General features: G+C 39.5%; 2 protein-coding genes across 5 annotated transcripts in view; one reads left to right on the top strand and one right to left on the bottom strand.

Moving 5' to 3' along the window:
- The window catches only part of si:dkey-12j5.1 (uncharacterized), a 610,757-nt gene extending 606,622 nt beyond the window's left edge, over positions 1-4,135 (bottom strand). The window contains exon 1 of the mRNA XM_059972254.1: positions 3,927-4,135. The gene's annotated coding sequence lies outside the window, so the exon portion shown is untranslated. The remainder of the gene's footprint in view (positions 1-3,926) is intronic.
- Positions 4,136-4,208: 73 nt separating this feature from the next.
- mindy3 (MINDY lysine 48 deubiquitinase 3) overlaps positions 4,209-24,542 on the top strand; it is a 112,587-nt gene continuing 92,253 nt past the window's right edge. The window contains exons 1-7 of one of the 4 annotated variants that reach the window (XM_059972247.1): positions 4,209-4,425; positions 6,354-6,433; positions 8,155-8,215; positions 12,363-12,542; positions 17,802-17,853; positions 19,538-19,652; positions 19,959-20,032. In XM_059972247.1, the coding sequence (XP_059828230.1) occupies positions 4,338-4,425; positions 6,354-6,433; positions 8,155-8,215; positions 12,363-12,542; positions 17,802-17,853; positions 19,538-19,652; positions 19,959-20,032 (650 nt within the window). In that variant the 5' untranslated portion in view covers positions 4,209-4,337. Of the gene's footprint in view, positions 4,426-4,482; positions 5,252-6,353; positions 6,434-8,154; positions 8,216-12,362; positions 12,583-17,782; positions 17,854-19,537; positions 19,653-19,958; positions 20,033-24,542 lie in introns of those variants that run through there. The other 3 variants (XM_059972249.1, XM_059972248.1, XM_059972250.1) reach the window with 3 other exon arrangements.

Raw genomic sequence — 24,542 nt, 5'->3', positions numbered from 1 at the left:
ATACACTCCAATGCTGCAGTGTGGCAGTCAGAACAGCACCATGTTCCAAATGTAGCTAAATTCTATGCAGACTTAAGGTTCAAGATAGTTTATTATCAATCTTCAGTATGTGATGGATATTCACCTTCAATGGCCTGAGAGGCTTTCTAACATAGCAGCATGACCTTTCCAAAGGATCAGTGTTGTTTATGACAAAGTTTAACTGCTAACAAATATTCCTTACTCAGCTTCAGTTTTCAGAACTGGTTTTCAGTTCTTAATATAAATTGCAACCAGGAATCAGCTTGAAGTTAAAAGCACAGCTTTGCAAACAGCATTGTTTACACAGCATTGGCTGCTCAAGAGATATTGTTTGCAAAGTGAAGTGACCATGGGACTTCTTGCCTGCATTAGTCAAACATTAGACAATGGGGTTATGCCAAGGTGACAGGCATAGCTGATCTGTTAGTGGTTGAGATATTTGTGTATTCAGAGAGTCAGCCCTTGCAGCATTAATTTTAGGTGTCTGGGAACTCTGTCCTCAAAAGCTTATTCTAGAATTACTTTGTCCCAGCAAAGATATCTGAGAAACATCATATGCGAATAATGTCAACTAGTAGCAAAACAGTATAAATATTAGGAAGCATTGGGTATTGTTAGCAATGACAAGGAGAATGACAGAAAGACTGGGCAACAAAAAGAGGAACTCAAATACATTCTTGAACTTTTGGTTTCTGCGATGGACAACTTATTTGCCTGTAACTTGCTGGTATGTTCTTTTAGTTCGTAAGAATTATACCTGTGTTTGGAAACCTGTAGTTGTAAATCTTCTGTAATTTGTAAACCTATTATAAATCAGAAAACCTCAGTGACTGTTAAATGTAAGTTAAGAGCTTTTTGTCTAAATTTAAAAGTGTATCATTAAAAATAAAACAAACTACATATAAACTTCTTCATTAGTGAAAAGCATCTCCCCCTTTGGAAAGGAGGGGTAACCCACCACTCAGGCAGTGGGTATTGGGATATTGGCAGAAAGACCTCGCCTCAGAGACTAGACTGGGAAGTAATCTAGTCGTTGAAGAGTAATGGATACAGTATAACCTACCTATAGAGAGGGTGCAAGTTGATACACATATTGTATAGAGCTTAAAATCTTCTTTTGAGTTGAGAGCTTTACGAATAGTGAACCAAATATCATTACGGGGGGGGGGGGGGGGTGATTGATAAGTTTGTGGCCTAAGGTAGAAGGTGTCAATTTAAGAAAACCTGGCACATTTATTTTTCAACATAGTCCCCTGTACATGTACACATTTAGTCCAGCGGTCGTGGAGCATATGGATCCCTTCTTTGTAGAAGTGGTCCACAGTAGGGGTGATTGATAAGTTTGTGGCCTAACGTAGCAGGAGATGAGTTATTAACGTCAAACTTTCTGCATTATCACTCAAAGAGTTGAACTGCACGTGCATATGACGAGAGCATCTTGGACCTCCAGGTGGTCCACAGCAGGGTTGATTGATAAGTTTGTGGCCTAAGGTAGAAGGAGGTGAGTTATACAGCTCTCGTTATATGGACGTGCAGTACAACTCTGAGTGAAAATACAGAAAGTTTGAAGTTAATAATTCATCTCCTTAGACCACAAACTTATCAAACACAAAGTACACTGCAAATGCTGTGGTCAAATCAACACATACAAACGTGCTGGAGGAGCTCAGCAGGTCAGGCAGCACCCATGGAAATGAGCTGTTAAAGACTTTCCCACTTTCACTCTGCCTCCTCTTCCAGCTGCCTATCATCTCTCTCATGATTCTGTCTTCTACTACCCATAGAGCTTTCCCCTTACATTCCTTATTCACCTTTCCTGCCTATCCCCGCCCTGCTTCCCCTCCCCCACCCCTTGATCTTTCCTCTGATTGGTTTTTCACCTTGCACCTACCAGCCTTCTCCTTCCTACCCTCCCCCCACCTTCTTTATCGGGCGCTTGCCCCCTTCCCCTTCAGTCCTGACAAAGGGTCTCGGCCTGAAACATTGACTGCTCGTTTCCATGAATGCTGCACGACCTGCTGAGCTTCTCCAGCGTGTTTGTACGAACTTATCAATCACCCCTCATACCGTACAAGTGTAAAGGAAAACAAAACATAAGATTAGCTTATATACATAGGCTGATTATATGTGCATAAAGTGGTTCTAGATACGGAAATATCTGTCTATAAGGAGCCTCTGACGGGAAAAGATAATATAGTGGTGGTATGGTCGGTTAATGTATGGAGATATTGATCAGCCCTGCCAGCTTGGAGAAGGTAACTGGTTTTGAGTTTGGTGGTTCTGTTGTGAATGCGGTGGAGCATCTTCCCTGATGAAAGTGAGGCAAACAGTCCATGAGCAAGGTGGGTGGAAGGTTGTGAGTACTGATATTCAAAGTCCAGCCTCCTCAGAAAGCCGAGGTGACAGTGAGCTTTCTCAACTGTGGTGGATGTGTTGCAGGACAAGGAGAGGCTGTGTGAGGCGTGCACTCCCAGGAGTTGAAAGAACTCTGGAGTTTCTATTTTAGGGCATCAACGTGAAGAAGGGTGTGAGTGATGCTAGTTTTCATGAAGTCAATAGCCATCTTGTCGATATTAAAGCTGAGGTTATATGCCTGGCACCAGGCCTTGAGCTCTTCCACCTCCTCTCTGTCAGCTGTCTCATAGTTGTTGGTAATGAGCTCCACCACTGACATGTCATTGGCAAACCTTACAATGTGATTGCTCGAGTGTTTGGACATGCAGTCATGTGTGAGCAGAGGGTACAGCAGTGGGTCAGCACACTGCCCTGGGAGGAGCAGTCATGTTGCGGATGATGGGGAGGGAAGAACAGATGTGCATCCTGTCTGCCTGTTGGTTAGGAAGTCCAACACCCTGTTTCACACTGGTGCGTTTGGATCAAAGAGCAGGAACTTGTTCACCATGGTTTGTGGGACAATCGTGTTTAATGCTGAACTGAAATCCAGAAACCTCATTATGATTTTAACATCCTCAGTGATAATTTCAGAGATCAGTCCTGGGCCCAGCATGTAAGTGCAATTATGAAGGAAGTACAGCAGCGCTTCTACTTCTTTATAAGTTTGTGAGGATTCAGCATGACATCTAGAACTTTGACAAACCTCTGTAGATGTGTGGTGGAAAATATATTGACTGGTTGCATCATGGCCTGGTATGGAAACACCAACACTGTTGAATGGAAAAGCATACAAAAAGTAGTGGATATGGCTCACTTAATCACAGGTAAAAGCTTACTCACTCCTGAGCGTATCCCTACGGAGCATTCTCACAGGAAAGCAGTATCCATCATCCTTACTGCTGCCATCAGGAAAAAGATACAGGAGCCACAGGACTGAGACCACCAGGTTCAGGGACAATTATTACCCCTACACCAGAGGGGATAACTTCACTCTCCCCCATCACTTAACTATTCCTACAACCTATGGACTCACTTTGAACAATTCTTTATCTCTTATCCTCAATATTTATTGCTTGTTTATTTGTTATTATTATTTCATTTATATTTACACAATAGTTTGACTTTTGCCACATTGGCTGTTTGTCCATCCTAATGGGTGCCGTCTTTCATTGAATCTACCTTGTTTCTTTGAGTTACTGTGTATGCCCGCGAGAAAATTAATCTCAGGGACGTATATAGTGACATATGTACTTTGATCGTAAATTTACTTTTAGTTTGATATCAAGTGTCCTTGTTTTCCTGGTGTGTCATGGCTGGCTGCATTACAGGCACTATTGACATTTGTTGTAGAGCGGTTCTCTTGGTAAGTGTGGAATGGAGCTTTTGATGTGTGTTAATCGCCGTTCGAAACACTTCATGATGAAAGGCGTCACCGTGCAGTAGGCATTTTAACTGCAACATAACTCGTCAATAGGCAGCATCCTAATCATAACGGTTAGTATGGAATTCACCTTCATTATCACCGCACCAACTTGCGTTACCACTCTTAAGGATCTTTCACCCCAAGATCCCTCTGTACATCAGTGCTCCTCAGCGTCCTGTTTGAGCTTCTGCCACATACAGGGAAACTTGCCACAGAGACCGTTTGAGAAGGAGCGGCGGACTGCACACAGGTGTCAACGATCGGCACGGGTTCCTGCCGCCGGCGCTGATTGGTGCCCGTGCGTGCTGCGTAGCGGTTCGTTGCCATGTGATCTGGAACCGCGCGTGCGCAGCTGCCGGCTTCCGGTTGCGCCAGGGGGAGGGTCAGGATGTGGCGGCGCCACTGACATGTTGGCGGCACGGAGCTGAGAAGGGGAGGCTGGATCGATAGATTCGGTGGGAACCGATTCAACACGGTGCGCGTCGGCTCCGGCTGGGAGATGTACAACGTTGAGCTGGCCGAGCTAGTGTGGGGCAGGCGCCCGAGCGGCGGCCTCTCCGATTCCGTCTTCCGCAGATGGACCCAAGGTAGCGGCCCCACCCTGAGTTCGTTCAGTCAGCCTGATTGATGAGGCCGTAGGCCCGACGCCTCGCTGGTACCCGATAGTCCCGACCGATTAAGCGATGCTCAGAGCCGCATTCGGCTCCAGTTGTTCCTCATGCAACCGGCTTGGTCAAACATTCATTACTCACCCTGTCTTCCTTCTCTCCGGTAGTGAGGAGACATATCGCTACTTTAACTCAAGACTACTGTTGTTTTTTTTTATTAATTATAAACACAAGAAATTCTGTATATGCTGGAAATCCAAAGCAACATACACAAAATGCTGGAAGAACTCGGCCGATTTGACTGCATCTGTGGAAATGGAGTCGATGTTTCGGGCCAAAACCTTCCTAAGACTCCTTAAGAAAGAAAGATCTCGACCCGAAACATCGACTGTTGATTCATTACTGTGGATTCCTCCAGACCTGCTTGAGGTCTTACAACATCTTGTGTGTTGCTTTTTTATTGTCCGTTTTCCATTCTTCTCGTCTTCTATTGTCTGTATTCTGCAGTCTGCTTTTTCAATTGGCGCAGTTTCAACTCTGCTGCTTGTAGTAACCACTTACAAGTCAGTAATAAAAAGAAAATGCTGGCAATACTCGGCTTGTCAGCTCGCATTAGTGATACTGTCCTTTCAAACCGAAGACCCGGAGTCAGCCCAACTCTAGAGACTGCAAACCGGTTGTAAAATACTCCTGATTTTTCGAACAGCGGTATTCCTCCTAATCGCATGGCCATGGAACACTGAGCTGTTTGGTAGTTCGAGTTTTATGTTGAGAGATTAAAAAGGTCACTATAATACTAATACAGGTAAATGGAATTAGCGTGCATGGTCAAAAGGTTTGCCATGAACTTGGGCTGAAGGGTCTATTTCAGTACCACAGCATTCTGATTCAGTGACTTAAAGGAAATGTTTTTGTGTTTTTCTTGTAGTAAATATGTTGGCTTGGTTAAATTGTCATTTGACCACTCCTGTGTCATGACTCCATGCAACTGACATTGTACTGTTCACTGAAATGCTGGAGAAAATACTGAAGCTCATTTGAGTTTCCCAACTTTATTATTTAAAATCAGCAGTCTATGGGTTGTTCCTACAAGTAGGGTAGACAAGGAACTACAGATGTTGGTTTCCGGAGCAAAAAATGAATTGCTGGAAAGACTAAGTGGACTGAACAGCATCGGTGGTGCAAAAAGGACAGATGATGTAATGAAACCTGAATCAACTATTCCTGTGTTTTATTTAGTTCCTTAATCCAGCCATCTGCCCCAGGTTTGTGGGTACTATGGCAGTCATTATTTTGAGGTATCAGGAAATTAATGGTAGGATACTGAGGTTTGGAAGAACAGCGGGACCTTGGTGTGTATTCTGTAGACACTTGAAGCTATTAGAGTAAGTCAATAAAATGTTTGAAATTATGGAATGTTTATTAGCCAAGGCATGCAATAATAATGCAGTGAGTTAGACCATAGTTTGGTGTTGTATACATTTCTAATCACTGTTACAGTAAGGATTGAATGGCCCAGAATTGTTTAAGACAGGCTGATGAGAAACTAAACTGAGGTTAAAATTACTTGGGTCCTGTTTAGTACAAGTAAAAGGGACTGGGGTCCATTCAGAGGTTGGGGAGAGGATGATATGGTTTCTCATAGATTAAAATTGAATGAAGGGAGATGAAGAGATGAATTGGATCTGGTCCTTGCTGCCCAGAAACTTGGTAATGCGGAAGCCATTTAAAGAACTGTGACCAGTGGGGAATGAGTCAGCCTGCTGGGAGATAAGATTAGGCTGGGCAACTTTTAATTCATCTCCATGGAAATTATGGGCTGGATAGCCTTGTGTTGTAAATCCTATATGCTTCTGACAGTTCAGCTTCTAGTGTTCATTTCATTACAATTAAAATTTCCTTTGTAGGCTTCGTTTTAAGTCAGTCAGAAGCAACAGCCTTGGAACAGTTTGAAGGTGGACCCTGTGCAGTGATTGCACCTGTTCAGGTATAATGCGTAGATTTAAAGTTTGTAGTTTTGTTAAATGTGTTGCAGTTTGTGAATATGTATAAACAATATTTTTAGATATGTATATTTAAATATATATTATTTAATGGACATTGTCAGAAGTCAGTTCAAGTGTTTCCTTCAAGGACTTGTTTGTAGCTTTCAATGAATCTTAATTTTTAAACTTTTTCATACATTTTGCTGGCATGGTGATTTGACTAACAATGTGATTTTTATTTGTAAGGTAATTCAGACATACAATTTTCCATGAAATACAAAGCTACCTAAAAGCAGCAATAGAAATAAGGTGGAAAAGAAGGTTCACTGCATGCTTGCTTTCAGTCAGGGCACCAAATATATAAAAGTTAGAATTTCTACAAGGTTCTAGTTGAGCTATGTTTGAAGTATAGTTTGCTGTCCTGGTCACTACACCAAAGAAAGGATGTGAAGACTTTGGAGAGGGTGCAGAAGAGGACATCTGGTTTGGATTGTATTAGCTATAAAGAGGAGTTAGACAAACTTGAACTATTTTCTCTGGAGGATCAGAGGCTGAGCAGATAGAAGTGCATAAATTTGAGAGGACAGACATGAAGAGTCTTTCACAAGATTAATCAAATATTAAAGGACTGCTGTAAGTTGAGAGGAGAAAAGTTTAAGATTTATATGGCAACTTTGTTTTTGGACAGTGGTTTTTGCTTAGAATGTGCTGCCAGTGGAAGCAGCTATGAGAGTAATGTTTAAGGATCATAAACAGAAGATATGTACGGCTATAGACTATGTGCAGGAAGAGAAGATTGGTTTGTATTAACATCTTGTCAGCATAGACGTCAAGATATCACTGTTTTCTGTTCTATGTTTTGGTTTCTGTATTCCTCTATTTTTCTGTTTCACTTGGAAATCAAGTGGAAAAGTAACGTTAAATAATTCTGGAACTTGAATCTCTGAATTATAATTCTGAAGTGGAGTTATTTGCTTTTGAAAGAGTTTATTTGGTCTTCAGTCCTCTACGTGGGATAGATAGCTAGAAGGATATTTTGCAGTTTCATCTTTTTAACTGTTAAATTATGTAGTCTTTCTAAATCCATAAATATATTTCTATTTACATTCATTGTATTCTCAAATGTTTTACAGCTTTTTTGACTATTAATATGCTGTCAAAGTTTATGAGATGTATAGTTGCTCAAAACTTGACTATTTCTAAAACTGGTCTAGTAGAATTATTGGACTTGATCGTTGGAGTAGTTAAAATTGAATAGTTTGTAGCATTAAATATTCTGACAGCAAATAAGACATGAAATTTGCAGTTTATATAGAAAATAACTCAGCTTGTGTTAATTTCATGGTGTTTGACTGCTTAGTGGTCATTAACTTAATTATTAAATACAAATATTGCCAAACATGCTTGAATTATACTGGATCTGGAAAGAGAAAAGCAGGTTTAAAGTATCAGGTCAACAAGGTAATGAAAATTTCATGTTATTAAATTTGGTTTAAAAAAAAGCCATTTGATCTGCATGTACTTGAAGGTAGTGGTTCATTGGATGCACTTTTGACTTTGCCAAGTTGATATAAGCAAAACTGTGACAATGGGGAAAGAAAAGTAAGTTACTAATTTTGCTGATTAATTAGTAATGTGATTTCACACTGGGGTTTATTTTGTTCCAGCTGATAGTACATTCAATTCATGTATTTAGCTCTGGCTTTCTTTTTTTCGTTTTCAGGCTTACCTTTTAAAGAATATTATGTTTCACTCTGAAAAACCAAACTGGCGAAATTGTACAGGTACAATGTCTTAACTAATCACTTTGCCAAAGGCAAAGGTGTTCAAATATGTAAAAATTGTTAGTGTCTTCCTGTGAGGTGAATTTTATCAAATATTAAATCATGCATGAGATGATTTTAATTGCAAATAGTTTTAAATTGATCTGTCCACTTATTCTGTAATTGGTCTCCTATCACAATTCAGATCTACTTAACATGAGAGCTGGTCATTTTTCTCAGACTGTGGTTAATGACACTGATATGCGAGGAGTCTATTTCTTGCAAAGTGTCCCATCCAGCAGCAGTCCCATCTATCAAAATATTAAATTGTTTTAAGTTGTTGCCATTGTAGATCTATCATAAAGCCAGTCAATTTTATGACATGTAATGGAAATTTCTCTACGTTAATAGACGTTGGTTTGTATTGGATATTGACTGGCAGTTTATTAGTATTTCAAGATAATTTATTGTCATTCTTCAGTACACAAATGTAAAAGAGGACGAAATAGTTGTTACTTCAAGTCCGATGTAGCATAAAACACACCATAAGCAAAAAGAACACAATGAAAAAACAAAAAAAGAACAAAACAGAAGAAATATAAAAGCAATCCTATAAAACACAATTTACAAGTCATTGTTTGAGTGTAGCCATATACACAAGATTTGCTTATTAACATTGATTATATGTGGATAATGTGGTCCCAGGCACAGGAGTATCTGTACATGAGTGAATGTCATTGGATTAAACATCAGAAGCACAACCAGAGTATAAGCAAAAGTTATGTCATTGAAAATTAAAAATTCAAATTCTGGACTGAAAAAAGGAGTTGGAAATAAACTGATAACTGGTCATGAGAATGACTTTTCTTGAAAAGTAGTTGTGATTTTATTTGTAAATTTTCTGGATAGGGTCTTTTTTCCCCCTCCCAGTTTGCTCTAAAAGTGACAACTCCCACATTATCTTTGTGTTAAGGCTTCTTTTTGAGTATTGGATGTGGCTGGCAAGGGTAGTTTTTATTGCCTATACCTTGTCTTCTATCATAGCATTCCTTCTGGAGAGGGAACTCCCAAAGTGTCTGTTGAAGGTCTTTGCCCCACTGAAATAGTTTGCAACACAATGATAGCCTGTAGTTGTTACTGTTGTAATGTGCCCTTGTCCTTTCCTGATAGTAGGGGTTGTGGGTTTGTGAGATGCCATTAGTTACCTGGATGGGTAGCTTTGTAGCTGGTACACTACTGCTGGGATAGGAGGTTAACATTTAAGCGACCCAGAAATGCAGCTACTTTGTGCTGGAAATTTTTGAGGTTCTGGAGCGTTGCTGCCATTCATCCAGGCAAGTTGATGCTTTTTAAATGGTGCAAATTGGGATGTTATTTTAAAAAGATCCCATTATTCTATAAAATTATCAATGTAGTTTTCAAATTTTTCGCTAATTTATTCTTCAACTAACAACAAATGTCTGTTTGTTTTGTTATATCTAATCCTTATGGTAGAATCTATAGTTGCGAGGAAAAGGTTGTGAACCCTTACTTGGTTTTCTGCATTAATTACTCATGAAATGTGTCTGATCCACATCTAAGTCTCAATAACAGACAAACACAATCTGCCTAAACTAATTAACACAAACGATTGTACATTTCATGTCTTTATTGAGCATATTGTTTAATCATTCATAGTCCAGACTGGAAAATGTATGTGAATCCTTGTGGTAGAACCTCCTTTGGCAGCAGTAGCCTTCACCAAATGTTTGCTGTCGCTGCTGATCAGATTTGCACAATGCCGAGGAGGAATTTTAGACCATTCCTGCATACAAAACTGTTCCCGCTACCAAACACATTTTTCCCTCCCCCCCCACCTTTCTGCTTTTTGCAGGGATCGCTCCCTACGCGACTCCCTTGTCCATTCGTTTCCCCCCCCCCATCCCTTCCCACCGATCTCCCTCCTGGCATTTATCCTTGTAAACGGAACAAGTGCTACATCTGCCCTTGCACTTCCTCCCTCACCACCATTCAGGGCCCCAGACAGTCCTTCCAGGTGAGGTGACACTTCACCTGTGAGTCGGCTGGTGTGGTATACGGCGTCCGGTGCTCCCAGTGTGGCCTTTTATATATTGGTGAGACCCGACGCAGACTGGGAGACTGTTTTGCTGAACACCTACGCTCGGTCCGCCAGAAAAAGCAGGATCTCCCAGTGGCCACACATTTTAATTCCACATCCCATTCCCATTCTGATATGTCTATCCATGGCCGCCTCTATTGTCAAAATGAATCCAAACTCAGGTTGGAGGAACAACACCTTTCTACCGGCTGGGTAGCCTCCAACCTGATGGCATGAACATTGACTTCTCTAACTTCCGTTAATGCCCCTCCTCCACTTCTTACCCTATCCCTGACATATTTAGTTGTTTGCCTGTTCTCCATCTCTCTCTGGTGCTCCCCCCCACCCCTTTCTTTCTCCTGAGGCCTCCCGTCCCATGATCCTTTCCCTTCTCCAGCTCTGTATCACTTTCGCCAATCACCTTTCTAGCTCTTAGCTTCATCCCATCCCCTCCGGTCTTCTCCTATCATTTCGCATTTCCCCCTCCTCCCACTATTTTCAAATCTCTTACTATCATTCCTTTTGGTTAGTCCTGACGAAGGGTCTTGGCCCGAAATGTCGGCAGCGCTTCTCCCTATAGATGCTGCCTGGCCTGCTGTGTTCTACCAGCATTTCGTGTGTGCTGTTGTTTGAATTTCCAGCATCGGCAGATTTCCTCATGTTTACAAAACTGTTTCAGTTCCTTTAGTATTTCTGGGATACCTAGCATGAACAGCCCTCTTGAGTCATGCCACAGCATCACAATTGAGTTAAGCTCTGGACTCTGACACAGCTGTGCCAAAACATAAATTTTCTTCTTTTTAAACCATTCTGTTACTTATTTACTCTTGTGTTTTGGATCATTGTCTTGTTGCACCATCCAACTTCTGTTAAGCTTCAGGTGACAGACTGCGATCCTGACAGATGTCTTGATACAATTTGAAGTTCATTGTTCCCTCAGTGATTGCAAGCTACCCAGGCCCTGGGGCAGCAAAGCAGCCCCAAACCATGATGCTCCTTCCACTGTACTTCACAGTTGGGGTGAGGTATTAGTGTTGGTGTATAGTACCGTTTTTCTTCCAAACATAGCAATGTGCATTTCTGCCAAAAGGTTTAACTTTTTTCTGGTCTGTCCATGGAACATTGTCCCAGAAATGTTGTGGAACATCCAAGTGATCTTTTGTAAATCTGAGACGTGCAGTTATGTTTTTTTAGAGAGCAGTGGTTTCCTCTAGTATCTTTCCTTGAACACCATTTTTGTTCAGCGTTTTTCTTATAGTGGACACGTAAACAGACTTTAGCAAGTTGTAGAGGTTTCTGAATGTCTTTTGCTGTTATCTGTGGGTTCTATTTCATCTCCTTCAGCATTGAACATTGCACTATTGGTGTGACCTTTGTAGGATGTGCACTCCTAGGGAGGTTAGCTACAGTACTGAATTTCTTCCATTTGCAGACAATTTCTCTTTCTGTGGACTAATGAACACTCAGGTCTTTAGAAATGCTTTTTTAGCCTTTTCCAGCTTCATGCATCTCTACTATTCTTCTGAGGTTCTCTGAAGTTGTTTTGATCGAGGCATGGTGCACAGATCTTTCTTCAGAAGAGCAGACTGGCAGTAACCTGACTTTGTGTGCCTTTTTATTGGGCAGGGCATCTCTACAACCCACACCTCCAATTTTATCTCATTGATTGGAACACCTGACTCCAAATAGCTTTTGTAGAGGGCACTAACCCAGAGATTAACAGACCTTTTAGTGAACCTAGACTGTGATTGTTCAAATGGTGAACTCAGTATTGACAAGAAGTAGTACACTTGTATGCTATTAGTTTAGGCAGATTATATTTATTTGTTATTCTGACCTAGATGAAGATCAGACCATATTTTGAATAATTTATGCAGAAAACCAGGTAATTGGAAAGAGTTCACAAACTTTTTCTTGCAACTGTACGTAGAGATAATCATTCTTTCCTGAAGTTCTGTCAAAGGCAAGGCTAGTATTACTGTATTGTTGATCTTTTACCCTGCCTGATAAATTTTGTTTAGCTGATAATGTTAGTTACAAATGCAGGTTTTAAATTTCTGTCAATTTCAGAAGAAGAGCTTAAGCATCTTTTCTGCCTCACTCTGACTGAGATTCTAGAAAATGCTAGATTAAACAACTCCAGTCCTTACTGTTTGGTAATGTGGGCAAGAGGAAAAACACCAGAAGAACATGCCAGTATTTCTGAAAATCAGCCAGAATCCAGTCAAGGGACTGAAGAGGATCAGCTCTGTAAGAAACCACCTTTTTGGATAAATAATTATATATGATGGTGAATATTTCCATTTTTTAAAGAAACAATTTTGCTTTTGCTTGCCTAATTTGTGCAGTCTGCATGCCTGTTTACAATTCTTAAATTAAATATGGAGCTATTCATTAATTTTGATTTCATGCAGAATGTAGCTATATTTTGTAATATTGATATTGAATAGAAATAACTTCAGCTCAGATTTTGGGAATATTGTTACTTCAAACTTAGCCGTTTTAATTGTTTTTCAGTACTGGATGAGTTGAAGATGTTGAGAAATTGTTCTTTGTTCTTATAACGACAGAAATAAAATAACTCAAGGAAAGTAATAGAAAATTATACTTCATAATCATTGTTAAATGCAGACTTCAGCAAGTTCAGTGTCAATCACATCATGATTCAAACTATTTCTGCAAGAGTGAAATTCAAGTTTCCATGTCATGTGTAACTGTGGTCATGAGCTCCTTCCTTGCTTTCTCAGGATAGTGTGGCAGGAGTCTGTGTTGGCACATGCCATGGTTTTGTTGTTGTCTCTTAGACAAATAGTACAACAGATGTTATTTGTGAATGGCCTCTTGCCCTTGCAGTGCAGTTTTCACCTGTGAACTGATGTCATTCCTTAAAAGGTTTTTTTTTCTTGGTTTCTTAGATAATGTTCTAAGCTGTTGTGCTCAGGCTATGACTTAAAAACACTTGAAGTAATTTATACAAAATTCAGGTGGAAATTGGTGGGACTGGCAGAATGCATGGAATTAAACAGTCAAAATTTTGGGCTGAGACCTTTCTTAATACTGGAAAGGAAGGGGGAAGATACTAGAAGGAAAAGGTCGGGGAGAGGAAGAGGGGTAGCCAAAAGGTAATAGGTGAAGCCAGGTGGGTAGGAAAGGTAAAAAGCTGGAGATGAAGGAAACATAAGCAAGAACTATTTATGATATTTGCACATTTATGATACATACTAGATCTTGTTGGTAAGATGCATGGATGTCAATATTCACGAACTGAAAGTTAGTAGTAATTGCATAGTGCAATAAAAATTGGTTCCAGACTAAGAGCACTCAAGTGAATTTGTAGCACCACTACAGTCTGTATTGTGAATGGGGAAAATAGACTGAATGGTCAAATGCTTCACTACTCATTTTCCTAGTGCTGTAGTAATTATTGAGTAAGAAGGAAAGTAAACATTGAAAAGGAAAGGGAATTGACTTGGTTCCGTTAGGTAAGAAAAAATTTAGGCAGCTATATTTGTTATATTAAAGAAAAGGGGAGAAACAATCTTGACCCTAATCTTAACCTTTCAGGCACTTAGTTTTGGCAGTCTCATTATTAATATTCTTAGAGAGATGCTGCAAAAATACAGACCAAAGCTGTTAGCAATAATTGAAGTATTAGAAATCTGTGGATCAAGAAGTTAAAATCTGCTTTGCAATGTAGAACATATGAGCATTTGGAGAAAATTAAAAGGAAAATTGGAATATTTTCTTATCAGAGCCCATTTTTTCCCTGTGGTGAATTTCTGTCTCTTGGTAGGTAGAAAAATTGAACTATTACTGACTGCTATTTGGGCTTGCAATTTGTTAAGTGGGTGAGATCAGTGGAGAGTGATATATTGTTAAATGCAGCTCAACAAGGTTGACTTCGTTGACACTATTGAATTGACTTTATTACTTACACCTTTCATATATGCGAGTAAAAATCTTTGTTAAGTTGCCATCTAAGTGTGCAATGTGCAATTTATAGTAATTTATAATAAATAGTATGTACAACAGGATAGTCAATATAACATAGAAATACATTTGTGTCAGCATGAATTAAGCAGTCTGATGGCCTGGTGGAAGAAGCTGTCCCAGGGCCTGTTGGTCCTGGCTTTTAAGCTGTGCTACCATTTCTGGGATGGTAGCAAATGGAACAATTTGTTGTTGGGGTTTCTCTGGTCCCCAATGATCCTTTGGGCCCTTTTTACACACCTGTCTTTGTAAATGTGAATAGTGAGAACATCATATCTACAGGTGCAGTGGGCTGTCTGCACCACTCTCTGCAGAATCTTGCAATTGAGGGAGTTACAGTTCCCGTACCAGGCAGTGACGCAGCCAGTCAGGATGCTCTCAGTTGTGCCCCTATAGAAAGTTCTTACGATTTGGAGGACTACACCAAACTTCTTCAGCCTTCTGAAGTGACAGAGGTGTTGTTGTGCCTTTTTCACCACACAGCTGTTATGTACAGACCATGTAAGATCCTTGGTGATGTTTATGCCAAGGAACTTAAAGCTGTTCACCCTCTTAACCCAAGATCTATTGATGTCAATAGGGGCTAGCCTGTCTCCATTCCTCCTGTAGTCCACAACCAGCTCCTTTGTTTTTGTGACATTGAGAGGAAGGTTGTTTTCTTGACACCAATGTGTCAGGGTGATGACTTCCTTGTTATTTTTTGAAATTAGGCCAATCAGCGTAGTGTTGTCAGCAAATTTAATTAGCAGATTGGAGCTGTGGGTGGCAACACAGTCATGAGTATACAGAGAGTAAAGACAGGGGGGCTTAGTACACAGACCTGAGGGGCATCTGTGTTGAGGGTCAGAGGGGCAGAGGTGAGGGAGCCCACTCTTACCATCTGCCGGTGATCTGACAGTAAGTCCAGGATCAAACTACATAAGGCAGGGTGAAGACCAGGATCTCTGACTTCTTGTTGAGCCTGGAGGGAATTATGGTGTTGAATGCTGAACTGTAGTTCAAGAACAGCATTCTCACCTAATCATCCCTCTTCTCCAGGTGTGTAAGGACGGTGTATTGAGCTGTGGCTATTACATCATCTGTCGATCAGTTGCATCAGTAGGCGAATTGTAAGTGGTCCTGTGTGGTTGGTAGTAAGCTGCAGATGTAGTCCTTGACCAACCCCTCAAAGCGTTTGCTTATTATTGAGGTGAATGTGACAAGACTTAAGGCTGATTTATACTTCTGTGTCAAATGAATGCTGTAAGTACGGCATATCTGCGTAACCTACGCTGTATCCTACGCCATAGCCTGATGCGCATCTCTCCAAAAATGTAACTGCGCATTGCGGTGACACAGACAGCAACAACCGTGATTGGTCCGCTTGGTAGCATCGCATTTCCTCCTGTCTATAGGCATACTGTGTGTACACTGATGCAAAATAAATGGTTGGAGATGATGATCCAAATCGTCAAATCTACCTGCCGACATCTGAAAATATTTGAAATGCATTTCCTCATGCCTGTCTCTCAGTGGCCGGACAAGCACAGAAAATTCACCCTCTTTTGCCTCAATCCGTTCAATGGTCGTTCACACCATCTCGTCTGACGACTTCCCTCTTTTCTGCGTTGCAGTAATTTCAATAAAAGTCACCCTTGTTCAACATTTATTAGCTCCAACTCCAGCATGATGTGCTCAATCGCCATTAGAATCCCCACTGCCAACTAGCATTTTGGCAGTGACACAGATGCACCAACACACAGGTATAAAAGTGGTACACAAGCCACTTACGAAGGCTGCAGCATAGGCTACTACAGAAGTATAAATCAGCCTTTAAGTCATTCAGACATGTCACCTTGTTACTATTAGAGATCATTGTGACTGATGGAAAAACAATAAACCAATTTTGAAATATCCAGACTCAAATGACAAAACTGAGCATTTATTTTGATTTTGGGTTGCAATTGCACAACTCAACAAAATCTAAATAGTACTTGTCAATATCATTTGGTGTGGTGGTTCTAATGGAAAAGGGAAACCTTGTATTGGGCCTGTAAATTAAAAGGGAATATTTGGTGGATGCATTGAGGTATTATTATTCTGCTTACAACTTAATATATTTATCCAATGTCCTGAAAAATATGACTAGAGGCATGTCTCTTTAATATCATACAAGTAACTAACTCCTGATTGTTTTCATTAAAGATTAGAGTTGAAAGCTGCACAATGATCACTTTGTTAGAGGAATATGTTTATGGTAATGAGTTTTAATGAGAGTAGAACACTTTTTGTTTACTAAATATTAAAATGATTTTGGTGGTTTATATTAGAATACACTCAGACCCCGTATAGCGTTGATTCATTACAATGTGATTATTCAATTCTTTATTGAAATTTTTTTTAGATGACAAAAATTCATTCTAAACAACACAAAACTTTTCAAGTGGTCGCCATTTCAGTTAGCATTTAGTCAGCCAATGAAAGTGCTTTGCATATGCTCTGAGCCATTCACAGCTAATCACATATTAGTTCATAGTCTGCCTCCCCTGTGTGTGTAAATATTCTTGCTCCCTTGCAGACTTATTCCTTTTTTTCCACCCATGATGTCTGGAAAAGAGACTGTAACTTCCAGTGAGTGGAATACATGTAAAATGTCTAGGAAGAGCATTAGCTTGGATCTGAAACTGCAAGTAATATGGTGTGAGGATGTTAATGATGGCGATGTTGAAGAGTCATGGTGAGAGCCTTATTAACGAAGAGCTTCGAGAATTGGCAGAGCAATGCATCCTGGAAGAATCCGAAGACATGGATGGAGAAACTCCAGCAAGAACCTTCAGCAGAAAATTTCTCAGCACTAGCATCACCATGATCTCTCAAATCATGGACCGGTTCTTAGATAATGACCCTGACTGGGAGTGAAGCAATAAGGCAGAGGTGTTCTCAACATGATTTCCTGTTAAGCGAGAATTGCCTCATGAAAGGAAACTTAAGAAAAAGCAGTCAAATCTCAATGCCTACTTAAAGAAGAAGCCAAAGTTAGAGGAGGACCCACAGCCTGGTCCCCCTAAGATATAGCCACCACCCGCTTCCTTCCATGGCTGCTGCCATGTGTTGCTGCTCCACTGATGTATAGGTTAGGCCTAATTGTGTGTTACTCTGCAAATAACTGTGTATGCATAAAATAATACGTCAAATATCTCAGGTTTGATTTTTTTTAAATCAAGCACGTCTATTTACATAATGTTATAATAACCCGGATAGCATTGATTTACACAGTTCTCCACCTTCGAGGAATGTATCCTCAGCATTAAGCGAGGTCTGAGTGTATTAGTGTGATTAAAATTATAGTTGTGATTTAAAAATGTAAGAATAGCTTTAATAATCTTTAATACATAACAGTTTAAAAATAGCTTTAAAAACTGCTCACCATTTACTTCAATTAACCTTAACACTGAATGCTTTGTGACAGCTTTGCAATGTATAATCTTGTTTGTTTTATTGCTGTCTGTGGTGCTGAAAAGTGTCTGGTTTTGTGCATAGCTGCCTTGGCTGCAGAGGAGCTTGGCTCTGAGCGATTTCATACACTGATTCAGTAAGTAATTCACTGCTACTACACTTAAGTGAGCATGAATACTGTTTTTATTGTAATGTTATGTACTAATTGATTTTTCCTCCATTCTTTCTACAACATCCTTTCTTTCCTGAAGATGCTATTTCCCTAATGTAGTGTAATTTTGCAAGCAAGAAGTCTTGCTCTGAAATATTGCACAATTAAGATACATATTAAGTGTTGATAGCATGATACACGGATGTTATATGCACATGCTTACAATTGGGATGCATTAAAGATTATTGCTAGGCTAAGCACCTAAACTAATTTGTAGAATTTTAATCCCAATCTATATTGAGATTAGCTAATTGGTACATATTCAAATTTATCATCTATATGTAACAGCGAAAGTGGTCTTTAGGATAACAAGCTGAACCGCTAATAACACTGTGAAGTGAATTTGAGAAATCAGATTTATCTTTTTAATTGTTTCTGCCTGGCAGTTACTGAGCGAATAGGTTCAAAGTTGAAAAAACCTGAAAGGTGTTGACATACTTGTAAAATTATGTTAAGCGTCATTGAAAATTATACATTAAGTGTGCATTAAAATATATTATAAGCTGAAATACCATACTGAGACTTATATTTAGCAAGCCACTGCATTTATGAAAAATACAGACCTGTGTACTTTCAAAGTACTGTTATTAGAATGAGCCTTTACTTTTCACATTACTGAATGGAATCCTTACTCAAAGTGAGACTGAATTTCAAGCTGATTCTATTTCATAGAATGTGATGTAGCAAGGTATAATTTTAGACGAGCCTCTGAACTCAGCTAAGCCAGATGGTAGCATTTTGGAAATAATGACAATTTGCAGGTCAATGTACAGAAAACTTAATCAATTTTGCATTTCATTGCAACTTAATTAAATACTGTAATTGATCTACTGGAATTGGCATGTAAGCAATGATACAATTATTCTTTCTAATATCCTATCCTTTGTCCCTGGCTTTAATGCAAATGGAATACTACAAAACCAATTAGTACTAATTAACTTGATAATTTTCAGTCAGGTACATGAGTACCTTGTATCATTGAGATATATTTTTATTTCTTAGGCTAGTCCTTTGCTTTTTTTTAAAATGTAGGGTTGATATAGCAAGGGTCTTGTGTTAATATCTTGCTCTCCCAATACACTAATGAAATGGAAGATGTACTTTGCAGAGTTGGTGCAATTGTAATTATTTGAAACTCCTTTCAGCACAGTTCAGACTACAGTGTGTTAGAGGCATGATTATCGTATTGCAGTTTCATTGTAATTACAATGTTTGTTTTTCCATGAACCAATACTGATTGGGAATCATATTCAGATCTTGGATTTATAAGAATGGTTTTCAGCTGATTTCATCATATACAAGTTAAATTATTTGATCCATTTATCAAGGCTTAGTATTGTGCAAAGTTTGTCAGATTTTATTTTTACCGAGTAGACTGCGTTCTTTCTCTCTATCCACTATTTAATGATACAAGATTAAAAAAAAGTAAAGCTACTATTAGTGAATGATTTGCTTAAAAGTGCAAGTTGTGATGTATGAAGAGTTCCAAAATAACATCCTTCCGTCTGATAGATTATTACCTCTAATGACCTTATTAAATTTGAATCTTGTGTAGATGACATTTTGAAGATGACTTAAGTTAGATTTATCAATTCAATCAATTTTTCAGAAAACGTACATTTGAAAGTGTGACAGAATTGAAAGAGGCAGTTTTAACTCAGTATTCAACCTGGAAGAATCGATTTGGAGTCCTGCTTTTTCTTTATTCTGTAATTTTAACAAAGGTTAGTTCACTTTAATACATTTGTTTCTAATTATAGCCTGAACTTGACAAGTAATATGAATCAATTATTTGGCAAACAAATGCCTAATTTGAACTAAAAGCTGAATATGAATTGGATTTCTTGTTTTCAAATTTATATTGAATATTTTAAAAACTGATTGCAACTATAGCCATTGATTCCTTAGTTCTCTTCACTATTGGTGCATTATCCCTTTTGTTTAGCAGCTACATGACTGAAATTATTCTAAATTATATTTATCCTTGCATTATTGTATGCTTTTCTAAGATAATTTTAATTGTTGTTTAGGGCATTGCAAACATTAGAAATGAAATTGAAGATGCAGCTGAACCTTTAATAGATCCTGTATATGGTCATGGAAGGTGAGTATAAACCACAAGGTATTAGGAAATATGTAAATATGAAATAATTTAATGTAAATTTTTCATAGAACTGTTCTGTAATTTCCAGTTTTGAAGTGGTGCTTCTTTTGGACTTGGTAAGTGATAGAGCATTACAGTAGTATTGGTCCTTATAGTAATCTATTAAATGATGAACTGCAAAATAACATTTAGAGCTACAGCTAGCTACTTCAATAGCTATTTTTATTTAAGCCATATCTACTTTTCCTGGAAATGTTGTATTCTTTTATGCAGTGGAATATTTAGCATTTTTTTGTTTCATTTAGTAGATATTGTAACAATTAAAAATGGTTATTAAAACCATTTCCTTTATTTAAAAAAAACTCCAGTAATAGGGTGGGCCACAGAATTTGTTTGACTTTGAAGTTGAAATTATTTCAATTTAAATATGACTACTTCTTTAAAAAAAAAATTACTCTTGGCCTAATTCTTCTTGGGTGCCTTGTTGAGGTTTAATTATCATTTAGCCATACATGAATATAGGCAAACAATACAGCTTTTCTCTGGCACCAAGCTGCAAAACACATTATCAACAGCACACTGTACATAGTATAAATGTCACATGTGGTTTGCTAGCTTCATAACAAAAGTAATTGCTTATGTGTATTTTCTCACATTCAGAACTTGCTTGAGATAAACAATAGCTGTAATATTCAAATTGTCATCAAATTTAATAATGCCAAATAGTCTCTTAAGAGTAATTGAATTGAACTGGCTTTATTACTTACATCCTTCATATACACGAGGAGAAAAAGTCTTTAAGTTACGTCTCTGACTAAATGTGCAATCTATAGTAATTTATAATAAATACTATGTGTAACAGGATAGTCAATATAACATGGAAATACATTTGTGTCAGCATGAATTAAGCAGTCTGAAGGCCTAGTGGAAGAAGCTGTCCCAGAGTCTGTCGGTCCTGGCTTTTATGCTGGGCTACCATTTCCTGGATGGTAGCAGCTGGAATAGCTTGTGGTTGGGGTGACTTGGGTCCCCAAAGATCGTTCAGCCCTTTTTACACACCTTTCTCTGTAAATGTCGTGAATAGTGGGAAGTTCACATCTACAGATGTGCTGGGCTGTCCGCACCACTCTCTGCAGAGCCCTGCAATTCAGGGAAGTACAGTTTTCACACCAGGCAGTGATGCAGCCAGTCAGGATGCTCTCAATTGTGCCCCATAGAAAGTTCTTATGATCTGGGGGCTCTCACTAAACAACTTCAATCGTCTGAAGTGAAAGAGGCGCTTTGGTGCCTTTTTCACCACACAGCCGGTATGTACAGACTACCTGAGATCCTCGGTGATGTTTATGCCGAGCAGCTTAAAGCTGTCACCCTCTCAACCCCAGATCCATTGAAGTCAACAGGGACTGGTCTGTCTCCATTCTTCTTTTGTTTTTGTGACATTGAGGGAGAGGTTGCTTTCTTGACACCACTGTGTCAGGGTGATGACTTCTTCTCTGTAGGCTGCCTTATTATTATTTGAAATTAGGCCAATCAGTGTCATGTTGTCAGCAAATTTAATGAGATTGGAGCTGTGGGTGGCGACACAGTCATGAGTATACAGAGAATAAAGAGTAAAGTACAGAGAGTTAGTACACAGACCTGAGGGGCATCTGTGTTGAGGGTCAGAGGGGCAGAGGTGAGTGAGCCCACTCTTAACACCTGCCAGTGATCTGACAGGAAGTCCACAATCCAGCTGCACAAGGCAGGGTGAAGGCCGAGGTCTCTGAGCTTCTTGTTGAGCCTGGAGGGAATTATGGTGTTGAATGCTGAACTGTAGTCCAAAAACAGCATTCTCACATAAGCATCCTTCTCCAGATGTGTAAGGACTGTGTCGAGCTGTGGCTATTGTGTCATCTGTCAATCGGTTGCTTTGTCACTTCTGTTATACTGGTGAGACATGACAATCTTTTATGGGCAGCAAACAAATTACCAACTGTTCTATTAACTATAATTTTTTTTGGACAGCAATCACTGCAATCTGCAGCTTGTAATTTCCTGTGGGGAAGCCCTGTGGGAGTTGTGCTTTCGAACAGTCTGTACGACCTAGTATTTTTATGGTATACTGAAGGATTTAGCAAATTGGACTCTTGAAAACGCAGGTACCGCTGCTGTGGCCATAGCTGGAGTGAACCTTGAGGCTGATTGAAACCTTGGCTGTATCGAAGTGGTGGGGCCCAGGCCGAGACTGGAAAACGAGCCGATATTTAACCAATTTAAGTGCCAAGGCAGGTTAAAAGGATCATGTGTCAAGGCTGAGTCTGAAGCACAAACCGTTGTTTAGCTCAGTAATCCATGAAGATTTACTTGCCTCAGTGCTGAGCTGGTTCTGTGATTGTGGCTTGTAACCATCCAGCTCCTAGACTGCATTGTTCCAAACATAATTATCAAAGATTATATTGCCCTTATTTTATTTTCCAATAAATTAATCATAGTCCCATTTGAGAGTTGCTGCTGGCAGAAATTTCAACATGGTTTTCTACTTATGGTTTAAAATACTTAATACGGCAAATATTTTTTCAACATTCTTACTTGTAAAGTTGGCTCCAAGTTTTCAAGCTTTTGCTTGCACAGGATATGTGATTGTGTATACACCTTAATCATGTTTTCACCAAAAGCTCAGTGTTTCTTTCAGAGAGCCTGAAGAGATTAATAATGATGTTAGAGTGAGTGAGTCGGGCAGGCATTGTCTCTGGAGTGGAAAACAAACTTGCAATTCAAATTGATGTCTTCAATGGAAATGGAAAAGTGTGATGCAAGGAATATTGTGAACAAAGTGGATGAACTTAGAGTGTGGATCAGTACTTGGAGCTATGATGTGGTGGCCATTACAGAGACTTGGGTGGCTCAGGGACAGGAATGGTTACTTCAAGTGCTGGGTTTTAGGGAGGGAGGCGAAAGAAGTGGGGGCATTGCACTTTTCAGAGATTGTGTCACGGCTTCAGAAAAGGTGGACGCCATGGAGGGATTGTCTGCGGAGTCTCTGTGGGTGAAGTTTAGGAACAGGAAGGGGTCAATAACTTTGCTAGATGTTTTTTATAGGCCACCCAATAGTAATATCGAGGAGCTGATAGGGAAAGATCCTGGAAAGGTGTATTAATAAGAGTTGTGATGGGAGATTTTAATTTTCCAAATATCAATTGGCATCTCCCTAGAGCAAGGGGTTTAGAGGGGTGGAGTTTGTTAGGTGTGTTCAGAAAGGTTTCTTGACACAGTATGGAGATAAGCCTACAAGAGGAGTGACTGTACTTGATTTGGTATTGGGAAACAAACCTGGTCAGGTGTCAGATCTCTTAGTGGGAGGGCATTTTGGAGATAGTGATCATGATTCTATCTCCTTTACAATAGCATTGGAGGGAGATAGGAACAGACAAGTTAGAAAAGCGTTTAACTGGAGTAAGGGAAATTATGAGGCTATCAGGCAGGAAATTGGAAGCTTAAATTCAGAACAGATGTTCTCAGGAAAAAGTATGGAAGAAATGTGGCAAATATTCAGGGGATATCTGTGGAGTTCTGCATAGGTACATTTCAATGAGACAAGGAAGTTATGGTAGTGTACAGGAACTGTGGTGTACAAAGGCTGTAATAAATCTAGTCAAGAAGAAGAGAAAAGCTTATAAAAATGTTCAGAGAGCTAGGTAATGTTAGAGATCTAGAGGATTATAAAACTAACAGGAAGGGGCTTAAAAAAGAAATTAGGAGAGCCAAAAGGGGCCATGAGAAGGCCTTGGCGGGCAGGATTAAGGAAAACCCCAAGATGTTCTACAAGTACATGAAGAGCAAGAGGATAAAGTGTGAAAGAATAGGACCTATTAAGTGTGACAGTTGGAAAGTGTGTATGGAACTGGAGGAAGTAGCAGAGGTACTTAATGAATACTTCAGTATTCACTATGGAAAAGGATCTTGGTGATTGTAGTGATGACTTGCAGTGGACTGAAAAGCTTGAGCATGTAGATATTAAGAAAGAGGATGTGTTGGAGCTTTTGGAAAGCATCAAGATGGATAAGTCGCCGGGACTGGATGAGATGTACCCCAGGCTCCTGTGGGAGGCGAGGGAGGAGATTGTTGAGCCTTTGTTGATGATCTTTGCATCATCACTGGGGACGAGAGAGGTTCCAGAGGATTGGAGGGTTGTGGATGTTGTTCCTTTATTTAAGAAAAGGAGTAGAGATAGCCCAGGAAATTATAGACCAGTGATTCTTACTTCAGTGGTTGATAAGTTGATGCAGAAGGTCCTGAGAGGCAGGATTTATGAACATTTGGAGAGGTATCTTCTTCGGCTGTCCATTGATTTCAATGTTGACTGTGCTCAGAGTTTGGTCTCTGCAGGCACTTTTATGGGTGACAAGACCAGCATTGGATCGGCACTGTCTCTCACATCAGTTGCGTTTGTGATTTGACTGGTCTACAACCAAGTGTCTGCGTTCATGACCTGCTTCATATTTCTTCTGCCTTTTCTCCTCGATAGCTGGGA

Source organism: Hypanus sabinus, chromosome 6 (assembly GCF_030144855.1).
Source record: "Hypanus sabinus isolate sHypSab1 chromosome 6, sHypSab1.hap1, whole genome shotgun sequence".
NCBI lineage: Eukaryota > Metazoa > Chordata > Chondrichthyes > Myliobatiformes > Dasyatidae > Hypanus > Hypanus sabinus.
Note: the sequence above shows the minus strand (reverse complement) of the source record. Positions and strands in the feature narration are given on the sequence as shown.